General features: G+C 38.5%; 1 protein-coding gene across 2 annotated transcripts in view; it reads left to right on the top strand.

The window, feature by feature from the left end:
- OXCT1 (3-oxoacid CoA-transferase 1) overlaps window positions 1-19,472 on the top strand; it is a 141,278-nt gene that overhangs the window by 108,587 nt on the left and 13,219 nt on the right. For both annotated transcript variants that reach the window (XM_030814016.1, XM_030814017.1), the window contains exons 14-15: window positions 74-163; window positions 13,115-13,195. In XM_030814016.1, coding sequence (XP_030669876.1) covers window positions 74-163; window positions 13,115-13,195 — 171 coding nt within the window. The remainder of the gene's footprint in view (window positions 1-73; window positions 164-13,114; window positions 13,196-19,472) is intronic.

Here is a 19,472-nt window from a genome sequence, read left to right as displayed (position 1 = left end):
TTGCAAGTTAATTTTGTTCTGGCACATACAAAAGAAGTGAAAGATACAGAGCTATTTATTTTTTGTTTTGCAGGGGAAGATGGTAAAAGGAATGGGAGGTGCTATGGATTTAGTGTCCAGTGCCAAAACCAAAGTGGTGGTCACCATGGAGCATTCTGCAAAGGTAACATGTACTGTGCTCCCCAAATACTGCTTTTGGAAATTTACAATACATCAAAACCCAGTGTGCCACCAGGTCACCTAACTGGATTTTATTTTCTCTGGCTCATTCAAGGTGATAGCATTTACATTTGAGAGAGAAAGATGACAAAAACAGTTATTATTTAGCTAAATGGTTGTTTAACTTTGAGTGAAACCAAACATCAGTATGTTCTTCATATATTTGTCCTGCATACATATTAAAAGTAAAAGCTTTATGCATACATATTAAAAGTAAAAGCTTTAATATCTCCAAAGGAAGTGAAAAGATGTCTGTATGGATGTATTGATTCAGGTTTTAAGATGATTATAGTGGTTGCTATCTGTGCATGAAATGAAAAGCCACAACAGAACATACATCTTAACAGTTATTTTCAAATGGACCATATGGCCTTCAAAGCTGTGAGGTGCCGTATCCAGAAGATGTTACAAAATAATGGACTAGGTGATAGCTCTGAAAGCTATTATACTTTTATTTTGATAAATCATTAAATATTTGAGTGCCTGTTACATGCTAGGCATGCTAGGATGTGGCAGTGACCAAAACTGGACAAAAATTACTGATCTCATGAAGCTTACATTCAGTCTTTTTCCTCTTCCTTCACATTGCCATAATAATAGCTACCATTTTTTAGTGTTTACTGTGTGCCAAGAATACACCAAGCTCTGTGTATGTGTATGAGCCCATGAACTTGATATGTGTTCTTAGTATGTCCAGAAACAGAGCTTTAGAGAGGTTAAGTAACTTGCCTGAAGTTCTATTAGAACTAGTAGAACTCTGACTAGACCTGGTGTCTCTGATTCCAAAGCCCAGTTGTCTCACCAAGGAACTAACAGTGTAAGTTTCTTCCTTGTTCCTGACTCAGTGTCTTTGGACGAACTGAGCTTAATTGCCTTCCTAACCTGAATCCATTGGCTTCTACTGATTTGAAAAGTTGATACTGAATGCTTTCTTCATCTTCTTTGCTTTCTCTTCATCCTCCTTTATTCTTTATCGTTCTTAGTTTTAAAATAAAATCTACCTCTTCTCACTTTGAGACCTGCTAATCTGAGTGGAAATGACAATTCATTTGCCCTCTTTTTGTTTAGTGATGCAGCATTATGTTAAAGCACGGAACTAGAAGATTCACATCCCACCCGCTTCCCCTGGGGAAGTTTGGTTACAGAGAAATGTATGCCACAAGATGATTTTGTTGTGAAAACAGCTATAAATATGTGTTATCATAAATTGTTTAGTAAACAGTGGGAGGTGAGCAGTGGTGCATAAATATGGAATAATAGAAATGGTACCAGCACAGGTGACTTCTGAGAATGCCTTGCAAAGCATCCAAAATACTTCATTTCAGAGGCAAGAGGATGCCAAGCATGCAAATCAAATCCAAATCTTTTCTGGAAAATAATGTCTATTTGGAAAAAACTCTTTCAGACATTCTTTTTGTTGTTAACATTAATATTGACACACGAAGGCACTGAAGTTCAACTTATTTTAGTTTATTTTTGTGTATTTGTTTTCAAAACATTAGGCCTATATTTTGCAAATTCTTTTCTTCCCCCCAAGTCCTTTCTTTCTCCTCAGCTGGAATTTCTGATAGAGGAAAATAAATGATGCCACCAACTTCAGACTAGAAATATCTTATTAAAGCTTTCCACAGAAGAAAGATCGTATTTTTTACCTCTTTCCTTCTCTCAGTGGGGAAATTAGCATTGAGTTTTAGAACAGAATTGGAATGTGGTATTTTTCCATAGATAGTTTCATTTCAACAAACCAATAGAACAATGTACTTCTGATTAAAATAATAGTAATGATTTATTCACAGTTAACAGTTAACCTTTGAAAAATAATCAACAGTTTCTCTTCTCACCACCCTCACATTTTACTTGTGGCCTCGAATATGTAGCTGCTACTATTTTGTTCACCTGGACTCATGGTTACTGGCCCTGCTCAAGGGAAGACAGGGAACCTGCTATTTCTTTTTTGCATCTTTTGCTCTGGTTAAAAGTTGAGAGGAGCTGGAAAAGAGGTAGGGAAGAGAGTTTTTTCACTCCTGGTAACCTCTCCAGTTAAGAATCTGTTCTTTTAGACATGCCAGGTAACTTCTGCTGCCTTATGATTAAGTGAACAGCCTAGGGGAGCAATCTCTAGAGTTTTGTAAGACACGGGAGTAAAGTTTGCAAAGAAGGATTAAAACCTGAGAAATATAGTCTTGTATTCTTGTGCTGCTGTTTTGCTGTTTTTTTTCTTTTTTCTGTAAGTGGATGGAGCTATTAACTGGTTTTCGGGTAGGGCTACCTTTTTCCTTATCTATAGGGTTACAGTTAATTTACAGGTTGTTCATAAATATAGCATTGCTTGACTTTGTAAAAATGTATTTTTTGTTGTTGTTTTAATAAGACAAAGGAAACTCTTGCAACCAGTTACTGCCTTTAGTTCAGACTCCAGCAGCTTCTAAAACCTGAGACCTGGCTACCTACGGGTGCTGCTCTGGAGTAACACCTGCCCTCAGACTACCTCTGCAACGTATGTCAGGCACACGGGTCAGACTGGCATTGTAACTTGATTTTCATTTAAGCCTAGACATCAGAGTTACAGGCAAAGTTTTGAAGTAGGCAAAGTTTTTTTTAGTGTCCAGCCACCTTTCTTCTTAAACTTCTTTTTCATTTCTAGGTATATCTTATCTTCTGCCCTTTAAAAATGGGAAGAAAGGAAAGGAGTAACAATCTGAGTCCTTACCAGGTGGAGGTGCTGTACTTGGCACTGCATATGCTTAATCTCATTGATCCTCTGAAGTAAAGTTGAGATATGGGTATTAAGAAGCTTATCCAGGAAAGTGACAGAGCTCGAGTTTGATTCAGTGTGGTGCAGCCTGTGTTCATACTGCACCATGCCACATTCTCACAAAGCTACCTCTGCACCAGTGTCCCACCCACATCTGCCCTTTCAGGAAGCTTCAGGGTTTTTTTTTGTTTTTTTTTTTTCATTTTCCCTGGACAAAGCTCTCTTTGCTTAGGTGAGACTTACATCAGCAATATGTTTAAAAGAAAATAATCCAAAAATCTAATTATATCTTCTAGTACCTATCTCCATTTGTTCGTTTTTGCATTAGATCCTCCCTGTTTTATCTGGGCACGCAGATAAACCCAGTGATTGGCTACATTTCCTAGCCTTCCTGTGCATAGATACATCCATGCTACCAAGTTTGGGTCAGTGGGATTTGAGTATTTATGATGTATGTAATTTCTGAGGTATGTCTTTAAAGTTAAAGCCAATTGCATTAGATTTTCTATGCCCCCACTGTCTGATAAAGGCCTTGACTGCAGCAGCAGCCTTGGGTACAAACCTGTAAACCATGTGCTGCGGGTTGCAGAGCTGCCTCCACCACTTGTATCCATAGATAGATTCCCCATTCCTTCCTTTATGGGTTCCCTCCAGAACTCTTTTTTTTTAATTTTATTATTATTATACTTTAAGTTTTAGGGTACATGTGCACAATATGCAGGTTTGTTACATATGTATACATGTGCCATGTTGGTGTGCTGCACCCATTAACTCGTCATTTAGTATTAGGTATATCTCCTAATGCTATCCCTCCCCGCTCCTTCCACCCCACAACAGTCCCCGGAGTGTGATGTTCCCCTTCCTGTGTCCATGTGTTCTCATTGTTCAATTCCCACCTATGAGTGAGAACATGCGGTGTTTGGTTTTTTGTCCTTACTATAGTTGACTGAGAATGATGGTTTCCAGTTTCATCCCTGTCCCTACAAGGACATGAACTCATCATTTTTTATGGCTGCATAGTATTCCATGGTGTATATGTGCCACATTTTCTTAATCCAGTCTATAGTTGTTGGACATTTGGGTTGGTTCCAAGTCTTTGCTATTGTGAATAATGCTGCAATGAACTCAAACAAATTTACAAGAAAAAAACAAACAACCCCATCAAAAAGTGGGCAAAGGACATGAACAGACACTTCTCAAAAGAAGACATTTATGCAGCCAAAAAACACATGAAAAAATGCTCATCATCACTGGCCATCAGAGAAATGCAAATCAAAACCACAATGAGATACCGTCTCCCTCCAGAACTCTTTATAATGCCCTCTGCTCTGCAGCCTTCTAAGGTGCCATCTGAATCTTTGGTACCAACTACTATTTTTCACTCAGTGGCTCCTTAATCATTTTTCCACACTAGAATCTTCTGATGAGCCGTAGAACTATATTTCTAACTTCTTATTACACAACTCCACCTGGTTGTTCCACAGCCACCTCATCTGAAACAAATTTTGCCAACTAAATCATCATTCCTTCTAAATATGTTCTGCTTATTTGGCCCAACTAGAGAAGTGATGATCTCCCAGCTATCATTTGGCAGGGCATCCATGGTCCCTCTCTGCCCCTACCCCTACATACACCAAGCACTATAAATATTGCATCAGTGTGACTCTTGCAGTCTGCTCCCCACTATATATTTCTACTCTGTTTATCCCTGTTAGGGCCTTCTTTACATCTGCATAGATCACTATTGCAGCATTCCAAAGGTCCCTGACTGCCGACTGCCCCTACATCCTGGTAATCAAGCACACGACTACTGACTAGTCTAAAACTAAAGCTAGATGGAGTTGTCGCTATTTAAAATCTGTAAACATAGGCAACACTGCTTGGTTCTGCTTAGCCCATCTGCCTTTGCCATTCGCTCCCCAGCAGCCTATCTCATCCTTGCCCGCAGAACTTAAGGTCTACTAAGATCTACAGAAAGGCATCATGGTGTTTCCCACTCTTAAGTGTTTGTACATTCAGTGCCCACTCCCTCTTTATCTGGCTTATTCCTACCTCTGTAAAATCATAGATGAATGAGCCAATGTTTTATGAATTTGCTGGTTTAGTTCCTTCTGTCCTCTAGACGTTGTGAATGACCAAAAGAATATTCTTTGATGTTTTGTCTTGAATTTTGGTAAAATTACCTTATGAGTATGTTAATTTACTTGTTTAATCAGACATAAAATATTTACTGAGGACCTGATATGTACAAAGTACTATCATAGGCTCTGTTGAAATAAAAAAAGAGATATGGTCCTTCAGGCAGCCCAGTCTTATGGGGGCAGAGTCATGGAAATCAGTACTTAAGATGAAAGGTGAGCAAAGCAGAGCCTGCGGAACCCGGCATCTCATTCCCAGTTCCATTGTTGGGGAGAAACAAAGAGGCTTCCCATGGGATATATGGAGTATTTGCAGGAGATCTGAGGGATGGGGCAGCTTGACAGGGATTAAGTGTTGCAGGAAATAAAAGAATAGACACTGGTGTGTGGGAGGATGGTGCATGTTAAGAGATTTATAATTAGGTCCCTCTTGTCAGAGAACAAAGGGAGAAAGGTTGCGTGGGAAAAAATATACTCACACTTAAATACACACAGTGGCCAGAGTGATTTTTTTTTGACAAAATGTAAATGGGATCATGCTACTTCTTTGTCGGCTCAAAAACCCTCAATGGCAGCTCAAAAACCCTCAATGACTTCCCATCTCACTTAGATTCAAGTCCAGAGTCCTTACTATTGTCTCCAAGACTTCCATGGTTTGTAGACTCCCCTTGCTTTGCCACCCCAACTGCCTCTCTGAATCTGTTATCTCTCTTGCCCACTTAACTTCACCCTCACTCACTTCCTGAAAGTTTCTAGAACATCGTAAGAATATCTTGCCTTGGGACCTTTGCATTTGTTATTCTTTAGGCCTAGAATGCTTTTTCCCAGCTATCCACATGGCTCACTCCCTCACTTCACTCAGACTCAAAATACCAGAGAAGCTTTCTTTGACTACCTTATTATGTACAAAAGAAGTCTCCCGTCTTCAGATGATCCTTCCTCCCCCTTCTTCAGCAGAATGCAAACTCCATGAAGACAGGGGCTCTGTTATAAGCACCGAGTAGAACAGAGCCTTATGTACATCATGGCTCAATACATACTTGTTGAATTAATTTTTCAAGTAATCCACTTTGAACATATAGAAAGCACTTCTAACTTTTCCAAGTTGTTACATGCTTCTGTCTCCATTTTATCATTATAACCCTCTCATGAGATGGTTCTTGATATTTTCTTTCTAGAGGCAGAATTTCATAGAGCTTAAGTAGCCCAATAAGATAAAAAGTAAAACCAAGCCCAGAGTCCATGCATTCTGCCTCTGGGCTTCCTTTTCCTTTTGTTAAGCTTTTCTGCTGGCAAGCACCATTACCACTAACAACATGAAGAATCTGTTTTGTTCTCAATATCATGTATGGGAAACATGTTCCTAAGTATAACTTTCAGACCACAAAAGCAAAGGAATTCAGTTACCGTTGTCATTTAATGGCAACAAACAAAGCTTGGTTTCTTAATTTTGGAGACAAAATGAGAGCTCTGTTACTAAAACAGGTTTAGATTTTTGTATTACAGTAGGAGGTCTGGATTCTGAAGGGATAAAAAGAATAATTGTTATGAAGTTGAGAATAAACCTTGTGAATAAGAGAATAAACCTTGCGTTTTTTAGTTTGGATTACTTTAAGCTTATTAGTGTTAAAAAGTATACTCTTATATAGCTTCACTCACTCTCTCCTGGCTTGTGCTGCCTTTGTCATATAAACTGTAGCGATCTTTGTAGTCATCTGCCCATCAGAACATATTTATAATTGTTGTTTTATGCAACTGTGTTTACAGTCTTGTAAAGGAAATGTTATATTTATGTATGTTCCTTTATGTGTACCAATGTTCACTTTTAGGTGACCTTTTATATTTACCTTTCCTGTTGTTTTTATTTCTTCACCTTGATTCAAATTATAGTCAAGTATCTTTTCATTTCAGCCTTTAATCTGTGTCTATAGCACAGGTCTCATATAGAACTGAAAGCTATCTTATCTTGACTTCACTTTTTGTGGAGAAGAATTGTAAAAGGTAAATAGAGTTTATTAATCCTGTTTATTTTGGATGAAATGTGTTATCAAAAGCCAACAAATATGAAGGCTTGTTAAGGAAAACCCTTTCTTGGGAGACATCCTTCAGATAATTTTCAGCAACATTGAAAAGTAGCTCAAAATGAAAGTATTCTTTTGTTAGGAGAATTCATAATTAATAAGACTTTCAGCTAGCTTAATTTTTTTCTCATTTATAAAAGCTTATAATTCTTTCCTAGCTTCAATTAGAATGTATAGTAGCCAGGTTCTGTTTGGGGAAAAAAAATTCACCTTTAAAAAATATAAATCCTTACATGGTTTTGCCTTTCTGTTTCTCGTTTATGATAGAAATGCCTGCAAAAACATTATAAAATGGGAGAAAAAAAAGCAGAACACAGTCCAGCAACTAGTAAAGCTCTTTAAAATGTGTTACAGAATTTAATTAAGCTTATCACTTTAAATTCTATAGCTTTGCATTTATGTGCACAAGTCTCCACATTTTCTAAAATAAAAAGGAAAACTAATGCTAACAGAGGCTTTCTAAGGTACCACAACACTTCATGAATGAAAAGAGAAAGTAATTCCTGCTGACTTCTGTGCTCTGCCCTCTGGAGGTTAGAGATCATAGGATGCAACCTTTAGAAAAAGTAAGTTTGTCTATGATAATGATTTTTATGATACTGTGTACAAGAAATGTTTATGATACAGTGTATAAGGGGCCTTCTATTCTAAGATCTCAAAACCCTGAAGACCATTTTTCAGGCAAATGGCTTGCTGTATCTACTGTTTCATTTGGCTAGTCTTCCCCTTGAGAATATCCCTGTAACCACAAACTCTTATTACCTCCATATATTACCTCCACATATCATTTGTAATAGCAGGTGTTCTCTGCTTCTAAGTTAGCTGAGTATCTCCACTAAAGTCCTGAGTGGACTGTTGGAAACCCTATAGAGTAGGCGCTGTATAAAGGTCAATCATATCCCATGAGGACAAATGCAGTGTGAGTAATCTCATTCTTTCCTTTTATTCTGTGTACCTTGATTTTCTTTATTTAGCAAATCTGGTTCTTTTCTTTTTTTAAAAAAATTAATTTTTTTAATTTTTGTGGGCACATAATAGGTGAATATATTTATGGGGTACATGAGATGTTTTGATATAGGCTTGTGGTGTGAAATAATCACACTGTGGAGATGGAGTATCCATCTTCTCAAGCATGTGTCTTTTGTGTTACAAATAGTCCAGCTACATCAGTTATAGTGATGTGACAGTCATGCATTTTGTAATACAGCATTTCCCGTTATTGTATTTGTGTGTGTATGTGGTATGCTTGATTTAAGCATTGAGATTAAGTGGGAGAAGGAAAGAGCAAGGGTGTTGATAATCAGGCTTCACCCATGATATTTTGGCAAGCCCAAAGAGAGACCTGCCATTGGCTTCCTTGTTCTACCAGACAAAGTATTTAATATTCTCTTGCCAAGTTCAGCCTTTGTAGTCCTTCTTTTCAGCAAATTATGGCAAGTGCCTTTAAGCTTTAGAAGGGAGCAGGTGGAAGAGGTAAAATAACTATAATTCACTGTTTCTCTCTTTACTTTCACATTTGTATGTTTTGGGCTACAGTCCTAAAGTATCTTTGCTGCTTCCTTTTATCGCACCTTTGTCTGTCTTCCCAAAGTCGTATAAGCCCCGTCATGTGCTTCTGCTAGCTGTGCTGCTTCTAGTGAGCTCAGAGATATTAGGAATGTACTAGTACCTATCTTAGAACTAGAAAGGCAGCCCCTAGTGGTCCATAGACATTAGTCACATGGCATTTTATAGCTCCCCTCTGGAGTTCCTTGAATCAGAAATGCAGCCTTTATTGATCACTGTGGTTTGCCTAATGTTCTACTCATGGCTCTACATATGAAGAAAAATAGTCTTAGCTTAGTGAGCTCAGCATCTAGTGGGGGTGGTGGCAAGAGGTCAACATATGAAGGGAGGAGGAAGCACAGGAGCACCCAGGAGGGCCACAGACTGGGGACACCCATAGGACATGACTGCAGCACCAGATGAGGGTGCTGGATGAAGGTTTTCCTAGGGAAGATGGTGTATGAGCCAACTCCTGAATAGGAAGCGTGTCGCCGTTTGAATCTGGGGTGATGAGGTATGTGGTGGTATGTGTTCCAGGTAACAGGCAGCATGAACAAAAGCTGAAAGGCTTGGTCTTTTTAGGAGCGAGCAAATCCCAGAACTTGCCTTCTCTGTCGTTGATCATTAGGGCTTTGCCAAAGAAAGTACCTGAGAGAAAAAATATGTGCACACGTGTGTGTGTCTCTGTGTGTGTGTGTTTGTGTGTGTGTCTCTCTGTGTGTGTGTGTGTATTGCAGCCACATTTAACAAGCACTTAACATAAAAGTTGAGCATGAAATGAGGTTTTATATAAAGCACAGTCTTAAAGATTTCAGGTGAATGTATTGACATGAAATGCAAGAAATCATTCTGTTGTGATAAAGAGTTTATTTGGATTTGGGATTAAGTTCATTGCAATAACATGAAACTTATTGTTATGATAGCAAAGGGATTTATTACTATTTAACTAGAGTTGTTTAATACTGCAGAACTTAGGCCCAGGATTTTATTCAGACATCTAAAGAATTAAAGAGATCACCAAGAAGCAAGCAGTAGAAAGTACTAGAGTGTTTAGTCACTTGAAAATGGTGAATTACCCTATGTATTGCTCGAGGCCTGTAAGTGCTGAAGGAGAAAGAAAAAGATTAGGGAAGCTGATGCAGGAAAGAAGGTAGATGTTCACCAAAGGTTGTGATGAAGTTAATAAGTAAGGGCATATTGAAATCAGGAGCCTCAGGACTAGTCAAAGTTTTTTTTGTTTGTTTGTTTGTTTGAGACCAGTTCTCTCTGTTGCCCAAGCTGGAGTGCAATGGCATGAGCATAACTTACTACAACCTCCTGGGCTCAAGCAATTCTCCTACCCTGGCCTCCTGAGTAGCTGGAACTACAGGCACGCACAGACACAACTGGCTAACTTTTAAAATTTTTGTAGAAATAGGGTCTTGCTATGTTGCCTAGGGTGTTCTAGAACTGCTGGCCTCAAGTGATCCTCCCACCTCAGCTTCCCAAAGTGCTGGGATTACAGGTGTGACCCATGCCACCATGCACAAAGCATTTTTAATGCTATGCTTTGTATCTATTTCTCTGCCTTTTCTGACAACCCTTCATAGGGAAAGAAAGAAATGCAATATATAAGCATGAATGAGATCCGAGTAACCCTGGATATTTGCACGTAGATTCAACCCACTCTAGTTTATTGCAGTTTCAGAACATTTCATTTGATTCCTACAATGATCAGGTAAGGAGGCTAAAGCAAAGGATAAGAGAGAACTATGGCACAAAGAATTTAAGGGACCACAAAAATTGTATGGCAGAACTAAGACTAAAAACCTGGTCTTTGGACTCCTAGTAGAGTGCTCTTTGCTGCCACACCATACTGCATTCCTTTACTAAGATTTATTTTTAAATGCTAAAAGCTCAGCACTTGTTCCTCCTTTGTGAGTCACTAATATATGCAGCTGCCATAGCACACTGTAGGGCTCAGCCCAGCATATTTAGAATAGAGTGCTAACGTGGGAGCTAGTCATATTTTGGTTTCATAGCTAACCTTTTATTGAATATTGAAATTGTGACATTTTAAAATCTTTCTGCATCTCATTTTCTTTTTCCTTGATCTGTGTTATGTGAATGGAATCATCTAGCTCCATTGTTCTAACAGGAATACATTTGGTGCCAGTTTCTTAGGAGAGCCATATGGTTTGCCCCCAAATTTGTGTTGTGTTTTCACTAGTTTTATGTGTCTCAGGAATTGTATTTAGGCCATTTTCTACATAATCCTCTGTCAGACTTCATATAGGAACTTAATTTCCTCGCAGGTTATAGAAATATTACTTATGGTTGTATAAAAACAGTACCAGCTAACGTTCATTAAGCACTAAGTGCTGGACCCTTGCATTTCATGTAGACCTTACCCCAATCTTTCGAGGTAGGGTGGATGGAGAAGCATGGGCATGTGGCTCTTACAGAGACAGTGTGGAGCATGGCCAGGTTTTACACACAGGTCCTTTGGCTCTAGCCTACACACTTAACCACTATGCTATAGTGTGTATGCAGAGAATGGTCTAGAAAAGGGTCTCCATTGGTAGGGCACAGCCAATTCTGTCAGTTGAAATCCTTGATTCCTCCTAAAATGAAGTTGATTGTTCATTAAAATCCAAATGGCTGCTTTCACGCCAGATGTAGATCTTGCTCAAATAATGAGAACTAAGTAAGCGCTCCTTGCAGAAAATGTTCTTCAGAGGCTGGCATATAGTTCACTTTGTTTGAAGTCAGGCCCAGAATTCATTGTGACATGCCTTGATTTATATTAAATGTAAGGAGACCTGACAACTGTAGAAGTTTGAATATTCATCATTCATTTCAGCTGTTTAATTAATTTAGCTTCTGTGTCATGTGCAGAATTTGAAATCTTAAAAGAAAAATAATTAGAAGTGAAGTGAAAATGAGGCTTTATTTCTGCAACTATAAATTTTCTTACACAGTATGATCTGGAAACATATGAATTGTTTTAAAAGGTGTTATGTCAACTTACTTCATATGTATTTACACCAGTTTTGTCTGAACTAAGGTAATAGTTTTTTTAAAAATCTATCCAAGGTTCCCAATAGACCTCCTTTTCTCTTCCCATTCATTCTTACATGCATTTATTCAAAAACTACTGAATGTCTTTTATTCCTTGCACCGGCTTAAGTACATTAAAGCCTTTTAATTACTAGTGCATTGCTGAGTTGGCAGGCTATCACAAGGAATGAAATTTTAATGGAGTCCACCTATCTGAAATTCATGTATCATACTCTGCCCATATACTTAGCCTGACACCAGTTTTGGGAGAGATATAAACTAGATAGTAGGTGTGCATTTAAGCAGGTAAGACATTGAGATGGCTAAGGATGATAGTGGCATCACATGTGGTACATTAGATCCAAAAGAAAGCAATAAAAGCATTTTATCATTTTTGGAGAAGACCTAGAATGTGTTAGAATAGCTGTCAGCCCCAAGGGAGACAGTAATTTAGGGTCCTGGTGCTTGACTCTTAAAAAGTAGCTCAATCATGAACAGAAGAAAATGATCTGAAGATCAGATCCTCAGAGCCAGTGTTTCAACTGTGTTCCTCAGCTATGCCTCAGAGGCCAGTTCTGCATTGCAGGTGGGAGGAGGGGCTGGAGGAGTGGCTGGAGGAGGGAGTCAGTGAATGAAAACATTTTTTCCACTTTTAGTTTTTTTTAAGTCTTCCTCTGTCACAATAGGAAATCAGTAGATACTGCCTAAAATTGATTAATCAAGAAGTAGCATGGTAAACATAGTATTTTTAAAGTGGGTATAAGAAGAAAATGTGTAGAAACATAGAAGAAAATGCTAAAAAAAAAAAAAAAAAAAACCCACTAGAATGGATTCCAGTTAAGAGCAAGTCTAAGAGTGGGGAAGGGAGGCAAGGCACTGCTGTTTTCCATGTACATATTACTTTTTTAACAGATAAAGTATTTTTTAAGAAGAGGGCTTATGTATTTGTGTTCTGTATGTGCTTCGCATCCTGGGTAGATATCTGCTCACATTTTTAAAAGGAGACCATTCCTTGGAAGGGAAAAATAATCAGGATATTAGTGAAATTTCACATCAAATGATACAAGGGCTGAGGCTTGAGAAGTCAAATTTCTGGCAGGATGTTTCCCAATTAAATCATTTCTGCTTTTGACCATTCATCTGGCATTCTCTAAGTTATTTCAGGGACAGAAGCTGCCTCCAAAAAAGAGTAAAAAATGTAACTGTGCAAAAATTCTGAAAGAGTCTGTACTTAGGAGACAATTTCTCTGATAGTTTCTGTTTATCCTATAGTTATGCCAATTCTAAATAAAAATTGCTCCCTAACTACTCGTTTTCATGTTTTCTTTTTAAAACAGGGAAATGCACATAAAATCATGGAGAAATGTACATTACCATTGACTGGAAAGCAATGTGTCAACCGCATTATTACTGAAAAGGTAAAAAGTGCTTTTTCTACTATATATTACCACGTTTTAAGTAAGCATTTTTAGAAAGTTTTGTTACCTTCTAAGAGTGTATTACACCAGTAGTCATAGGATTCATTTAGTCTGTGGGCAGAATGAATAGGAAAGCTCATCAATTTAATGTTGCTAAATGTAGAATTCTTTATGTGCAACTCTTTGGAAACATACAAACAAAATTGAATCACGGTCCTTGGTAACTTTGACAGTATGCTATAATCAGAGAAAAGTTTTATTGATCTTTATATTTTGACTATTACAATGTCAGGCTGGATGATGATATATGCATAGTTATGAATATATTATTTCTACCTTTTCTAAATCACAAGTAGAAATTTTTGGATTTTAAGAAATTCAGCGTAAGTTGGGTTTTTAATTGTTTCAGTGCAAATCGTAGTATAGGCCCCACAGTAAGCCAAGAAATGTATTCTGTTTCTTGCATGCTTTCTGCTCTCTTTTATAGGTAGGGTTTCAAAACACACAGTGACTCTCTAGATTCTTCTTACTAGATGGAACATGTTGGTCAGTAGTACAACTGAAAGCTGCTCAGACCAGAGAAGCGTCACCAGCAGCTGCCTGTCGTCACCCTTCTGACTCAGATTTGAACTTAGTGTGTCGGAACGACTTACTGCTTTTAAGTCAGCTGGGAGGGTGTGTTTTCTTGATTCAGTACCTTGAAGAAGCCACAAAACAGAATTATGTATATCAGGTTCTTTTAGTGCTGTTCCATTTGCCAAGAACAGTAGCATTAGTGTCTTGGCATTAAGCTGACTCACTAACCTCATTGAGATGTGACAGTGAGCACCCTAAAGCAGGCTTTGAAGTGGGCTAGGAGGCTTATTATTCCCAGAAGCCACTTTTAAGGGAGGTTCTGTCCTAAATGATGCCGTCCCCAGGACTACTTATGTGGAATGCCATGAAGGTAACATATAAAGAAGAACAAGATAAAAGGGCAGAATATTTTATCCCACCATCTCTTCTGAATCTTTACCATTTCTCGAATCCCCCCAAAACTATGAACAGGGCTTGTTGAAAAGAATCCATTACTTTAAAGATAAAAGCAAAGCAATCTTTTACCCTGTTGGCTGTTTGTTTATTTTTAAATAAAGTGGTAGTCCTTCTAAAGATAATTCCAGAAACATTCTTCCTGTGGGTCCTCTCCTCCTTCCATCAGCCCTCTCCTCATCTCCACATGTGCCCTGCCCTTGTTCTTACCAGTTCAGTTCTTCTACCTGTCATAGCTCCTACTTGATCCTCAGCCTCCCCAAATACTACCTGTCCTTTAAACCTAATGCAGTTTCCCTCTTCATCATGAAGAGGTTTTGCACCATCATAGCACACAACAGTTTATTCTCATAGTGGCCCACTGTTCATTTTGGCACTCATAATCTAATGTATTCTTGTGCTATAACTTACATTGGTATTTAACTTTGCTATCATTTTAAAAACTTTTGAACCACATTGTTCCCAACAGTGTGTTACAGAAAGGAGGAAGGCAAAGTCTCTGTCCTAAAGGACAATGTGGAAGAAGGGTGAGACACCAAACATCCAGCCTTGCCAGCAGTCAGAGTAATTGACATGATAAAGGCCATATGGAGACACACACCAGATGCTAATCTAGGGACACAGAGAAAAGCTGCCCAGCAGTGTGGGCAGAGGTGTCAGGGAAAGCTTTTTGGTGTTATTAAATACAAGCTTTTAACATATCTTGCAAAGCATTTCACAGTATGTACCTTTTCTCCTCTAGCCTATTCCTTTCTGCTTTAACTTTCTCCCTACTTGAGCCATACTAAAATGCTGTGAACTACATTCCATTCTTCCCTGGACCATGTTCTTTTGAGACTTTGCACATCCTCTTTCTCTGTCTGGAACATTCTTCCCACCCCATCCATCTAGCTAATTTCTTCTCATCCTTTATATCTTGGCTATATATTCCTCTTGCAAGTCTTCCCTATCCCTCCCCAAATTTTCTGGGTGCTTCTCTGAATCTTTGTACTTATCCTAACTTAGCACAAACCACTGTACTGAAATAAACTCTAATCTCTACCTGTCTCACTCACTACTGTTTATCTAACACTTGGCACAGTGCCAACCCACACTCAGTGAATACTTGTGCTTTTCTTGCTGAAAAACTGGATTGAATGGTGAGCCTCGAAAGAGCAGTAGGAATTTTATCAGTTAGAAAACCAACAAGGACCTTCTGGAAAAAAGGAAGAAAACATGTAGTCACAGAGGTATGAAGAAAACATGGCTTGTCCTTTAACCTGCAAGTGGAACTGTTTGGAGCAAGGGCATGGCTGGATTCTGAAGGCTGAGGTGGAAAAGGCAGTGAGGGGTCAAATAATGGAGGGATGTAGATGTCTTGTTAAGAGCTGTGGGTCTTATAAGGAAGGCAGTAAGGAACCCTTCAGTGATTTTGTTTTAAGGCTGGGGACACAATAAATTAGATTTGCATTAGAAAAAAACACTGTAAGCTTTTATGTAAAGTGGGGAGAAAAGAGATAAGGCAGAAGCCAGTTAAGAGGATCCATAGATCTAGGCAAAAAATCTCAAAATTCTAAACCATAGGACAGATAGAGAGATTTGAAAGAGATTTAGGAGATGGACTCCACCTAACTTGATGAATTGCACATTGTTGGTAAGACAGAGGTGATTCCAAAGTTTTCTGACTAGAGAGAATGTTGACCTGTGTATCCTTTAGGAAGCCCAGGACTGCAGGAGGAGAAGGGGGAGGATAATACAAGACATGAGTAGGTTCAGTTTGGACAGCCTCAGTGTGATATTCCTGGGAATACCCAGTCAGATATTGCAATAAACAATTGGAGATTTGGATCTAGAGCTCACAAGAGAAGTCAGTATTGGAATAAACTTGTGGGTGTCATTAACATATGGGGATAATTGGAGCCTTAATTATAGATGACATTGTATAGCAAGAAAAAGTAAAGAGAAGGGCATCTACGTCTGGAACTTTCGGTACCTTAAGGAAAGGAAGGTTGCGTGTTTATTGCTATGCTCTGTGCATACTAGGTGCTCAATAAATACTTGTTGAATGAGTAATGAGAATGCAGTGCCGTTAAGAGCAAGGAAGGTCTCCAGCCCTCACTAACAGTGGACAAGAATGCCATTATCAGATCCAGAGAAAATTCCATTAAGTTGCCCTTTGAAAGAGAATTTGGAGGATGCTATGACCCTGATTTCCTAGTTTTGAGCTGCTAGAATGAGGTAATGAAAGATGTGTTCCTTGGTTCTGTTTATATGCTGGATTACGTTTATTGATTTGCATGTGTTGAACCAGCCTTGCATCCCAGGGATGAAGCCCACTTGATCATGGTGGATAAGCTTTTTGATGTGCTGCTGGATTCAGTTTGCCAGTATTTTATTGAGGATTTTTGCATCGATGTTCATCAGGGATATTGGTCTAAAATTCTCATTTTCTGTTGTGTCTCTGTCAGGCTTTGGTATCAGGATAACGCTGGCCTCATAAAATGAGTTAGGGAGGATTCCCTCTTTTTCTATTGATTGGAATAGTTTCAGAAGGAATGGTACAGGCTCCTCCTTGTACCTCTGGTAGAATTCGGCTGTGAATCCATCTGGTCCTGGACTTTTTTTGGTTGGTAAGCTATTAATTATTGCCTCAATTTCAGAGCCTGTTATTGGTCTATTCAGAGATTCAACTTCTTCCTGGTTTAGTCTTGGGAGGGTGTATGTGTCGAGGAATTTATCCATTTCTTCTAGATTTTCTAGTTTATTTGCATAGAGGTGTTTATAGCATTCTGTGATGGTAGTTTGTATTTCTGTGGGATCGGTGGTGATATCCCCTTTATCATGTTTTTATTGCGTCTATTTGATTCTTCTCTCTTTTCTTCTTTATTAGTCTTGCTAGCGGTCTATCAATTTTGTTGATCTTTACAAAAAACCAGCTCCTGGATTCACTGATTTTTTGAAGGGTTTTTTTGTGTCTCTATCTCCTTCAGTTCTGCTCTGATCTTGGTTATTTCTTGCCTTCTGCTAGCTTTTGAATGTGTTTGCTCTTGCTTCTCTAGTTCTTTTAATTGTGATGTTAGGATGTCAATTTTAGATCTTTCCTGCTTTCTCTTGTAGGCATTTAGTGCTATAAATTTCCCTCTACACACTGCTTTAAATGTGTCCCAGAGATTCTGGTATGTTGTGTCTTTGTTCTCGTTGGTTTCAAAGAACATCTTTATTTCTGCCTTCATTTCATTATATACCCAGTAATCATTCAGGAGCAGGTTGTTCAGTTTCCATGTAGTTGAGCAGTTTTGAGTGAGTTTCTTAATCCTGAGTTCTAGTTTGATTGCACTGTGGTCTGAGAGACAGTTTGTTATAATTTCTGTTCTTTCACATTTGCTGAGGAGAGCTTTACTTCCAACTATGTGATCAGTTTTGGAATAGGTGTGATGTGGTGCCGAAAAGAATGTATATTCTGTTGATTTGGGGTGGAGAGTTCTGTAGATGTCTATTAGGTCCGCTTGGTGCAGAGTTGAGTTTGGTTCCTGGATATCCTTGTTAACTTTCTGTCTCGTTGATCTGTCTAATGTTGACAGTGGGGTGTCCCATTATTATTGTGTGAGAGTCTAAGTATCTTTGTAGGTCTCTAAGGACTGCGTGCTCCTGTATTGGTTGCATATATATTTAGGATAGTTAGCTCTTCTTGTTGAATTGATCCCTTTACCATTATGTAATGGCCTTCTTTGTCTCTTTTGATCTGTGTTGGCTTAAAGTCTGTTTTATCAGAGACTAGGAATGCAACCCCAGCCTTTTTTTGTCAGAACCAAAGACAAAAACCACATGATTATCTCAATAGATGCAGAAAAGGCCTTTGACAAAATTTAACAACCTTCATGCTAAAAACGCTCAATAAATTAGGTATTGATGGGATGTATCTCAAAATAATAAGAGCTATGTATGGCAAACCCACAGCCAATATCATACTGAATGGGCAAAAACTGGAAGCATTCCCTTTGACAGGGATGCCCTGTCTCACCACTCCTATTCAACATAGTGTTGGAAGTTCTGGCCAGGGCAATCAGGCAGGACAAGGAAATAAAGGATATTCAATTAGGAAAAGAGAAAGTCAAATTGTCCCTGTTTGCAGATGACATGATTGTATATCTAGAAAACCCCATCATCTCAGCCCAAAATCTCCTTAAGCTGATAAGCAACTTCAGCAAAGTGTCAGATTACAAAATCAATGTGCAAAAATCAGAAGCATTCTTATACACCAATAACAGACAAACAGAGAGCCAAATCATGAGTGAACTCCCATTCACAATTGCTTCAAAGAGAATAAAATACCTAGGAATCCAACTTACAAGGGATGTGAAGGACCTCTTCAGGGAGAACTACAAACCACTGCTCAATGAAATAAAAGAGGATACAAACAAATGGAAGAACATTCCATGCTCATGGGTAGGAAGAATCAGTATCATGAAAATGGCCATACTGCCCAAGGTAATTTATAGATTCAATGCCATCCCCATCAAGCTACCAATGACTTTCTTCACAGAATTGGAAAAAACTACTTTAAAGTTCATATGGAACCAAAAAAGAGCTCACATTGCCAAGTCAATCCTAAGCCAAAAGAACAAAGCTGGAGGCATCACACTACCTGACTTCAAACTATACTACAAGGCTACAGTAACCAAAACAGCATGGTACTGGTACCAAAACAGAGATATAGAACAATGGAACAGAACAGAGCCCTCAGAAATAATGCCACATATGTACAACTATGTGATCTTTGACAAACCTGACAAAAACAAGAAATGGGGAAAGGATTCCCTATTTAATAAATGGTGCTGGGAAAACTGGCTAGCCATATGTAGAAAGCTGAAACTGGATCCCTTCCTTACACCTTATATAAAAATTAATTCAAGATGGATTAAAGACTTACATGTTAGACCTAAAACCATAAAAACCCTAGAAGAAAACCTAGGCAACACCATTCAGGACATAGGCATGGGCAAGGACTTCATGTGTAAAACACCAAAAGCAATGGCAACAAAAGCCAAAATTGACAAATGGGATCTAATTAAACTAAAGTGCTTCTGCACACCAAAAGAAACAACCATCAGAGTGAACAGGCAACCTACAGAATGGGAGAAAATTTTTACAATCTACCCATCTGACAAAGGGCTAATATCCAGAATCTAAAAAGAACTTAAACAAATTTACAAGAAAAAATCAAACAACCCCATCAAAAAGTGGGTAAAGGATATGAACAGACACTTCT

The sequence above is a fragment of the Nomascus leucogenys genome, chromosome 6 (genome assembly GCF_006542625.1).
Source record: "Nomascus leucogenys isolate Asia chromosome 6, Asia_NLE_v1, whole genome shotgun sequence".
NCBI classification, from domain to species: domain Eukaryota; kingdom Metazoa; phylum Chordata; class Mammalia; order Primates; family Hylobatidae; genus Nomascus; species Nomascus leucogenys.
The sequence above is the reverse complement of the archived record's forward strand: the minus strand, read 5'-3'. Positions and strand labels throughout refer to the sequence as shown.